Here is a 10,413-nt window from a genome sequence, read left to right on the forward strand (position 1 = left end):
AATTGCAACTTCAAATGTTGGCAAGGCAAAGAAAAGAATAGCACCAGTGTTCACCAATGTAGGTGAATTGACATCAGACACAGATTTAAATGCACTTTCTTATTTAGTGCCCACTAATTAAACATAATTAACTATGTCATGTATTACAGCTCATGATCACAGTTCCCGGATCTAAAACACAACCCCCTAAACTAAGCTTATTTGTCCATGTTGCGTCAGATGTGGCGGCTGGTTGAACCAACTCATATTAAATACTTGAATCGTACCATTTTAGGATTTGCATAACCAACGAGTAGATTAACTCACTGGGCTGTTTGAGGCGGAGCTCCATGGCGAGGTCACATCCCTTTTCTCTTCTTCCTTCTGCCATGAGCAGCCTCTCCCTGCTCTGCTCAGCTCGGTGCTCCAGCAGCTGCCGCTCTGCCTGCCGGTAAACCCTCAGCAGCCGCGAACACAGGGTCTGGTGCAGCCGCAAGAAGAAATACCAGTTGTTGTTGACGAAGAAAAGGTTGTAGACGCCGTCCAGCTCCTTCTGGTGCTCCGCTTCAGGGTCGCGCAGGTCCACCTTCTCCCCGGGTACACCTGGACCCGTCTCCATCGGCGTAGATCCAGGGGTGGATGAGGCGGTCCCTGCAGGCTGGCTCGTGCTACTGGAGGTGGTGGAGGCCTCTGTGTCTGCAGGTTGAGATGGGCTGCAGCGTCTCCGCCTGGACTCACCATTGAGCTGCTGCTGGGGTTGGGACTGGGTCTGGGGCTGTGATTGGGCAGGTTGGGGTTGAGACTGACCACCTGTGGCTGCTGGTGCTCCTAATGCATTATTAGAATTACCATTTCCTCCTCCTCCTCCTACTCCTCCTCCCACTGTTGCTACTGCTACTGCTGCTGTTGCTGTTGCTGCTGCTGCTCCACCTCCTATTGCTCTCTCTAACCCCTCCTCGGGCTCAACCTCGTCGTCTGTCCAGTCTTCAGTATCACTGAGCTCGCCGCGGCGGGAGAAGAACAGGTCGGGGACAAAGTGCTGGATGATGCGCTTGATGTGGTCTTTGTCATCTTTGTGGATGGTGGGCTGACGTTTGACATGGTAGATGATGAGCGAGGCGGCGTCCTCCAGGATCTGTTTGTCCTCGTACGTAAACACCATGTGAGGCTCGCTGGATGAGGCTGCACCGGAGCCGTTACGACTCTGCTGCCCAACGCCGCCCTCTTCTGTGCTCTGCTCCTGACGCTGAGACACAGAAAATCAGAGATGAATGCAGGCAACTTCAAAAACACACACTGACAATTGATTTTAATGGGGAGTTGCATTGATCCAGAAAAATTAATCTCTGACAGAGATTTCTGCCTGTATAAAATTTAAGGGAAAAAGTTTTTCTCTAACATCTGCACTACACAAAGGTTGATAAGAAAACAACATACTAGGAAATGACAAAACAATATAAACTCAAAAGACCATTACTTGCTCGCTCACATGATCCTCACCAGCAGACGTAGTATAACCAAGAGATTCTGACTGATTCTTGTGATTGTGTCTTTAGTTGAAATTATGTCAACTGCTGTTTCTGAGGTCAAGACTGAACTGTAAAGATCAACTTTACAAGAAAAGTTTTAAAATATAATAATAAACAAATATATGGTGTCCCTACAACCTAGCACAAACACCATACTGAAGTGTAATTTTACACATTTGCCACCGATTATCTTTTCATATTATGACAGCTCTAGTGTTATGATGACAGACAGGAGGAAAGTGTTTACCTCATCGTAGACACTCTCTATCTCATTGAGAAGACTCTTTGACCGCAGGGCCTTCATGTCATTCTGTTTGAAGTTGACTCCTTGGTGATCGAGGGACTTCAGGTAAGCCTTCTCGTATTGCTCCCTCCAAATCTTATTGAAACCCTGCTGGGCCTCTCTCCATTCCTCTTCCTTGGCTTTCAACCTGCAGAAGAAGACACACCTTTAATGTACAGACTTCACAAAACACAGCTACGCATATAAATATGCGTCCAACTGAACTTGCATGTGCACATTGATTAGCAAGGGTCAAAGCATCTGTGGGAGGGAACATGTCAGCTTTTCAGGATGCATTCTTTATGTGAAAGCCTGCCACGGGTAAAACATATTTCAAAGTGCCTACACACTGAATACACACTTTTTAAGTGTTTACCTTTGTTGGCAGGAAGTACAAAGATCACTGCCTGTTGATAAAAGGATCTTACTCACACTGTCAAACACTGTTTCTAACCAACTTTCACTTAAATCTTAAACCTCCCTGCTGGTAATGTCAATTAAATGTAATGCAAGCAACAACCTCCTTTCCATATTCAAAATGTTGATATACAAGAAAATTGGCATTCTATCAAATGTCTAGTTGACAGTAACAGTAGTACATACACATCCAAATCATAAACTGAATTTCTTCCATTGAACATTTTACCAGTGAAGAATAAAAAATACAGTCCTGACCTCTTGAGCACCACAGGCACTGCGGTAGCCGGACTCCGCTTCAGTCCCTCAATGATCTCAGGGGCTTTGTCACCATAAATACGATACACAGCACGACGCTGGATGACCTCAGAGGTGCCGCCCAGACAGTCGTCTAATCTGAACCGGTCCTGGTCCTCCGGGGAAAGACGGGAGAGCTTCTTCTGTACGCTCTCTAGCACCCTGATGGTGGCCAGGTTCGTCTCCAGAACCACATCCAACTGTAAGGGGAGAGTTACAGACACAGAGAGTTAAGAAGGCAGTCATCAACTACAGTATAGTGCCATGTGCTCTATGTAATGTTTACACAAACGTCCCCTGCTCTAAAAGAAGCACGAATAGAATCGTTGTTAGAATGTACGTACCTCAAATCTTTCATCCTCGCAGCGATGCAGCTGCTCCTCATAAGGAGTCTTCTTCGAGCTGACGAAGGTGGAGTCCTCTGACCAAGAGGGAAATGACACCCAGGTGTCGTTCAATACCTACACACACACACACACACACACACACACACACACACACACACACACACACACACACACACACACACACACACACACACACACACACACACACATACAAGGAGTAAAATCATCAATGGGAAAACCCATTTCCATAGGAGAACATTTCACAATGACATTCTATACAAGCATTTTTAGAATTCATTACATTTATGCTAGAAAACACAGAAATACGTCAGCAAAAGTCAGGGAAGAAGAAGACTGCGAGCATGTAGACAATGCAAGTGAAATCTGCTTTACGAATGTTATTTGGGTACGGAAATCCATTCAACAGACCTCAAGGATACACACAATGCGTCTTGGTGAGTGAAATTAAATGTAAACAGAAGCTCTGTTTACAAGAAAACTCCACATATTAAACAATGCACTGATGTAGTGAAAAAAAAGAGGGGGTGTACCTCCTTGCATAGGGCAGTGCGCCCGCTGCATTTAGGCTGCTGGTAGGTCTTGGGCAGCGCTCTGTAGCTGGACCCCAGGCGCTTGCAGGAGGCATAATCCACCTCCCTGCCCCCTCCCCCCTCCATGTAGCGATCCGACAGCCCTGACACCATATGAGAGAGCTCTTTGTCCCCCAGAAATGACTTGAACTGCGTGTACAGTTCAGGAAACTTCCTGGAAGGAGATGGGTGAAATCATGAATGAGAGATAAATCAGGAGAAAAAAACAGCTGATCACAAACCAAGCGCTCCATCAGAATAACCCCAACAATGAGTGTAATGTGAAAAAACCCAGCATTATGTCATGTTAGTTTTATTTCTTCTGGCATAGTTTGGTTCATAAGTGATCAGATAATATAAGTTCCATATGTACTGATCATACAAGTACTATTTGAGTATACATTTAAAATTGTTTAATGGTCCTGAAAGCATTTCATACATTACATTTTTACTGTGGTGAGCCCTCCCTGCAGTAATACCAGTATAACTCTTCTACAAGACCACTCATTAATGTAAACTCCCTGCAGCTACTGTATCCATTTGTCTGATTTCAAACAAACAATTCACACATCTATTCAGCTCATCCATCTTTTCATCCACTCACCCCAGGAAAGGAGTGACTAGCTGTAGCAGCTCTGCTCCCGACACTACTTCCTGGTTAAACAAGGCAATGCAGCGCAGGAAGTTCTCATACACCTCCTGGCTTTTAAACAGGCGACGAACCTGGATGATGAGAGGGTTGGACCAAGGGAAGTCAGACCAGTTAATAAAAAGACAAAAACTGTGGCAGTGGGTTAAAGGAATAGCATGAACCAAGGAAGAAGGAAATTGCCATGACATGATTCACTGCCATGGAAACTGGTGTCTCACCTTATCAAAGAAAGAGAATTCTCTTAAGACTCCATGTTTGCCAACTGAAGCAAAGGACTGATCTTTGGTACAGGAATACTTCATTTTCTTCTAAATAAAAAACAATGAAATTAATGATCTTTATATATGCAATTGTTAATTAAATGTGTTGCAGTTGAAGCTTTTGAATCGTTGCTTTAGGAACGATAGAAAATGCTGAATCCTTTTCAAGGACACATATACATACATACATATATATATATATATATATATATATATATATATATACGTATACATATATATATATATATATATATATATATATACGTATACATATATATATATATATATATATATATATATATATATATACGTATACATATATACATATGTATATATATATATATATATATATATATATATATACATACATACATATACGTATATATATATATACATATACATATATATATATATATATATATACATATACATATACACATTATATATATATATATATATATATATATATATATATATATATATATATATATATATATATTACACACATATACATACACACACACACACACACACACACACACACACACACACACACACACACACACACACACACACACACACACACACACACACACATTGTCCTGAGGCTGTTATTCTAAATTGAGAGTTTACCTTGAGCAATGGGGACATGTGCTGCAGTAGGATGGGCCTGGGCCTCTTTTTGTTTTGTTTGGTTAGTGAGTCCTCTTCCTCCAGCCTTTTCAGCTGCTCTTTGCCTCCTGTCAGTGAGCTGCCTGTGAACTGCAGAAGATGAAGCACACAGGAAAAGTGTCACAAGATAGTGTAAAATGCCCATCACAAAATTTCCCAGAGCCCAAGTTGACGTATCAAAATAGCTTCTTTTTTTTGTGCAACTAACAGTCCTTTGAATGTACTTTTATGTAAAACTTTAAAATAAATGTTTTTACTTGAAAAAATTACTTTACCTTGATAAATCAATTATCAAAATAGTTACCAATGAATGTTCATCTTTATTCATCTTTACTTTTGACTTTTTACTGAATTCACAGAATGTTGAGTAAAAAACATTTTTTTGCAATACATTAACTACAACGAATATGCACAAATTACATTTCTGTAAAAAAAAAATAATGTAATTATCAATTCTGTTGAGATGTGCATCAAAACATGAAAAGAAGAAGAAATATATTGTTTTGTGCCGAGACAGGCCACTGATTATGTAGCAACCTTTTGATTTTTACATTGCATTATTTTTCTCCGTCTTCTGCTTCTACTGACCAATGATCTCTTGGCATCAGGTAAGAATTGCCCAAACTCAGCCAGCAAGTCTTCTTGCCCTTTGAAAAGACTGGCAACTTTAGAAAACACCTCATCTTCTGTCATCCCACTGCTGCCACGGTTGCCTCGACTCTCCTTCACCTCCAGCTGCTCCTTCTGGGGGGGAAAAATGGGTTTCAGAGGTGAGAAATGTAATTCAATTTAAAAAAAACAGAAGATCCAAGTTAAGAATCTTTGGCTTGGATACACATAGTAGTCATAGGCTGCTGCAGGAAGTTGATACGGGACAAAAACACTTTACCATCAACCTATATTTATCTGTTAAATTGTTATTTAAAATACCATGAAGCTATTTAGGAGAGGACTGAAATTACCACTAAAATAACAGTGCTGTGAGACATTTGCTTTGCTAAAATTCTACAAGAACATCAAATATTTAAGGTGGAATAGGAATATCATAATATGCAAGTGAGAAGCAACTTAAATCATCACATTTCCTCTCCACAGTACCTGATATGTGTGAAGAATCTCTAGGAAGGCTCTGTAGATCTCAGGGTGATCCAGGAAACGGTTCTTAATCTTGTTTACATAGCTGATGGCACTGTCGAACTCTACGGGGCTCGTTTCTGAGGCAGGTGGGGATACAGACGACGTGGTCGCCTGGTTCTGGCTCTCTCTGCTAGTCAGGGGAAGAGAAAGCCTGCTGGGAGGCTCCGGAGGTCCTGCTGGGGTTGAGGAGGATAGGGACTCTGATGGGGCTGCCTTGACTTCACTGGTCTGGGCAGGTCCAGCTTCAAGGTTGGCGGCAGTGGCACTACCTGAGGTTGCTGTCACTGCAGGAGTGGTAACGCTCTTCCCCTGCTGGCCTGGGGATACCTGGACAGATGAAGAATGATAAAGTTGAGCTGCATGGGTAAAAGTGCATTCATTTAGGGAACTGAAGTTGTTAACTTCAAATAAGATTGGGGAATAATATCTGAAAGTAATTATCAGCCCAGATGGCACTTAAGCAATGTTAATGCTAAAAAAATGTACATTACATTTGAATCCTACCAGTCTCAAAGGATGGAAATTAAGAAAATCTACAACCCCTCAGTAACAAAAATTTGTATGAATGGTATCTGTTCACATCTATAAAATGTGGCACATTGCATTGTTGAATAGCAGAAAGTAGTTGACACTACATTTCCCATTGCGTTGTGAGAATTCTTTATTCTAGACAGTGCATAAATTTGACACCTAGAAATCGAGAACACTGAAATAAAATGGTCGACAGTAAATTTAGTGCATTATATAGTAAAGATGGAGGGATTTCAGACACATGAACTGTTTCCCTTAAAGCTACATTGTTTGCACTATTTGACAACATTATGCATTTCTTTTGTCTACTGTTTACTTAAGTAGTATCACACTTATATCGAGTGAAATATTTACAAATAACATGCCGTTTTTGGAAAATCAATATAGGCAATTTGGATTATTAAATACAAAAACATTCATCCAAACCATATTCAGTGACCAATTGAATCAACACCGCCGCCAATAACTGTTTTGATGCAAATCTAAATTAACTCTCTGCAAGTGTGTATCACACATAGCTCTGCTGGTCCTAAGGCTGCCAAAACAAATGATTTAGGTCAAGCCACTCAAATAACAAAATCATTGGCATTTGGTTCTTGACAAAAACGTTTTTTGTTTGTTTTCAGTTGAGGAATGTTATTGGGCAGCAAATGTATATCAAAATCCAGTCTGACATGCTGGTCTTCCTCAGAGTGGCATAAGAACGGTCATTTCTGCGTCTATTTATTCATCTTCAAACACACCTTAAAGTCCTCGAGACTTACTGCATGTGAAACTGATGCACCTGAAACTGGTCTCTGCCAAAACTAAAAAAAACACTTAGATTAATGTATGAATAAATATGAAATCATACCAAATGTGAACTAAATTGAAACTGAATCTGAACTGACGCCAACCTCATCCACTCAGTTTCGAGCCACAGTGCATCAACACATTAGAAATTTACTCTGTGTTGTAGACAATGTATCTAAATATATATATATATATATATATATATATATATATATATATATATATATATATAGTAAAATAAATATAAACTGTCTAAGAGAAATACCAACCCATTACCATCATTTTTTTATACACATTAAATACCATCAGTTGTCACTTTATTAAATACACCTCACTAAAACTAATGCAGTCTAATGCAACAGTCCTGTAACAAAGCTTCATGAAGTTATAATGTTCATTGTTTATTGAGACTGTTCCACTTTAGAATAAATAAACTGGCAACTAAGTGTATCAGCATGGCATTTTTCAGTCTTTCAAAACCTTGGGATCTAGACTGCAATTTTTAAAAAAAGCACCCAATTAAAATGAAGTGCAGAAGAAGCCAACCTGTTCCTCTTAAGAAATTTTAAGTTTATCATACCGTACTTTCAGCACACCATGAATTTGTAATGGCGCACCTACTGAAAGTTCCATAAATAAATTTGTCAACGCCAGTCGTAGAGTATCTCACCTGTGTGGAGAACGGAGATTGGAGGAAAGCCACCCCATTTTTGGGAACTTCTATCCGATATCCCGGTGGTAGAAAGGCATTGAAGCCCAAGACTAGGTCCGGGTGTCCATGGAAGAGCTGCGACACGCGGTTTATCACCCCCGGTGTATCGATGCTATTTAAGAGAACAGAAAGACACAGACATATTAGTGGTGTGGATGACAGAGAAAAATAAAAATGAGCTTGCTCTCTCATATGCAGCATGACGACAACCACTTCCTGATCAAAAAAAGAGTTGCAGCTTAGTTTAAGAGGAAACAAGTAACAATTTCTGTCAACTCACAATTAAATGTAAGAAAGAATATAAACTGCTGGATAATTAGTCTGGGATGCTATCTGCAATTCCTTAGTTGTTGACAAATGCCTTCAAATGTGTGGTCAAAGTCTGCACACAAGCTCCACAATTTGGTGTCTCAAGAGACTTTATTTAGGAACAGTTATTAAAAACGTATAATCAAAACTAATAATTTAGTAAGTAACATCTTGCATAAATACCTCTGTGATTTGAACTCTTTCATGATGTCAAGAAACTTGTTGTATATGCCAGGATCATTTGCAAAACGAATTTTGACTTGGTCCAGATAGGACAAGGCATCTTCAACCTAAACACAGGAAGAAGACAAAAAAAAATCATGAATGCAGCATAAATTACAATCACTGTGGAGAAGCTTTTTAACAAACACCCTGTTTGTGCTGTTGATGAAGAAGAATCTCACAGGAGTCTCAATCCAGCTCTTGAACATGTACATTATATATCAAATGTCAAGAGGTGGCACTAACAAACAGAACTATTTCCTCAACACTATATGTGGAAATGTATTCACATGAAGTTATATAAATAGGTAATATTTGCTTTCTTTATCGTCAAGCTGAAGTGCTGTACAAGCTGTACAAGTAACCGTTAAATATATATATAAATAAATAAATAAACAAGCGAATACAAGAAACAACAAGCTGCTTTTTGTTCACTTGACGTCAGCTTTCTTTATTCACAACATTGAATTGATTTTTAAATAAAGAAATGTGATCACACAAAGCGTTGTGACCAACAGTGCACATCTAAAGAGGGTTGTTGAAGCTAACGTTAGCCAACAGACACTCAACTGACGGTAATAACTTAACACTTACACATACAAATCTACACAATACGTTTGGTCACAGCTGGTCCTTCGCCAACAGTATCGTGTTGGCAAAAACAGCATCACAATGTTCCACTAACGTTACTGCGATAACAAAGAAACGTGTAATGAAGCCGCTAATCAACTGAAATAGCCGTTCTTGTGCTAGCCTGGCTGACGTCCTCCACTTTGTTCAGGGTGGCTGAGAAAAAAAAAACGAACAAGGAGGAACTTCCCACAACCGAGGTTTGAGTGAACGTTTGCTCACAGTTGACTGTTATTGACATCGTAAATAAGAAACTACCACTAACTGTGTCACTCGACTGTCAACTCAGACGTATACTAATTTAAATACAGCTTCCACATTTCACCTCAAATGTCCAATTTTTTGGCTGTTCAGCAATGAATTAACGTTACTTTTTAATAGGCCACCGAGCTAACCGACGTTAGCCAGCCGTTCCTTTCACTATTCTCGACGTGAGGGGAGAAAGAGAAAAGCCTCAAATCCAGTGATCCGACGAACAAAATGGTTCTGACTCTGAGGGACTTTTCCCTTTTGTCGTGTCCGTTGTCTTCTTACCTTCAGCTTCTGGAAGTGCTGCTGCTGCACTTGCTTTTGTGTTATAACGTAAGGCTTGTCTTGGATTTGGTTTATTTGCTTCGCGGTGCTGTGCGCCTGAATCTTCGCCATTATCCCCGGCGACAGGAGGCTTGAGAGCCACCACCACAACTTGAGAGGGAAAGCTTCGCTGTTACCTCCAGTTGTTGGCTAGCCGACAAACCTTCCTCTCGGTCGGGAAGCCAGCCTGCCAGCAAGCAAAACCCTACTTTGCCTAGCTGGACAGTCTCTGCACAGCGCAAAAGGACGGACAATCCAGCAGAGTACAAGGGTGATGACAGACGAGCTGCTACTCGCTGCGACTTTGATGAAACATCACCATCGATTTAAAACAAGCTGATCCCAAGAAGCGTCGGAAATTGAGCTAGGGGGACAATGGTTGCCGTTTATCGTATTTAAAATAACTATCGCCTGTCTCTTTAAATTCGGCGGCAGCGGTCTGTCTTGGCGTCCGGAAGCCAGAGTAGGAGTGAAAAATTGA

At 40.5% G+C, this 10,413-nt stretch overlaps 1 protein-coding gene across 4 annotated transcripts in view; it reads right to left on the minus strand.

The window, feature by feature from the left end:
* The window catches only part of sin3b (SIN3 transcription regulator family member B), a 15,268-nt gene extending 4,889 nt beyond the window's left edge, over positions 1–10,379 (minus strand). Inside the window, exons 1-13 of one of the 4 annotated variants that reach the window (XM_068707343.1) lie at positions 9,894–10,379; positions 8,691–8,797; positions 8,157–8,310; positions 6,125–6,490; positions 5,615–5,770; positions 4,988–5,116; positions 4,313–4,399; positions 4,047–4,165; positions 3,404–3,617; positions 2,850–2,966; positions 2,467–2,705; positions 1,756–1,939; positions 307–1,225 (exon numbers count right to left, since the gene is read on the minus strand). In XM_068707343.1, coding sequence (XP_068563444.1) covers positions 307–1,225; positions 1,756–1,939; positions 2,467–2,705; positions 2,850–2,966; positions 3,404–3,617; positions 4,047–4,165; positions 4,313–4,399; positions 4,988–5,116; positions 5,615–5,770; positions 6,125–6,490; positions 8,157–8,310; positions 8,691–8,797; positions 9,894–10,004 — 2,902 coding nt within the window. In that variant the 5' untranslated portion in view covers positions 10,005–10,379. Of the gene's footprint in view, positions 1–306; positions 1,226–1,755; positions 1,940–2,466; positions 2,706–2,849; positions 2,967–3,403; positions 3,618–4,046; positions 4,166–4,312; positions 4,403–4,987; positions 5,117–5,614; positions 5,771–6,124; positions 6,491–8,156; positions 8,311–8,690; positions 8,798–9,323; positions 9,472–9,730; positions 9,750–9,893 lie in introns of those variants that run through there. The other 3 variants (XM_068707342.1, XM_068707345.1, XM_068707344.1) reach the window with 3 other exon arrangements.
* Positions 10,380–10,413: the final 34 nt, after the last annotated feature.

The sequence above is a fragment of the Cebidichthys violaceus genome, unplaced genomic scaffold, assembly GCF_023349555.1.
Source record: "Cebidichthys violaceus isolate CVI_PGR_0920_01 unplaced genomic scaffold, fCebVio1.0.p SCAF_13, whole genome shotgun sequence".
Classification (NCBI taxonomy): domain Eukaryota; kingdom Metazoa; phylum Chordata; class Actinopteri; order Perciformes; family Stichaeidae; genus Cebidichthys; species Cebidichthys violaceus.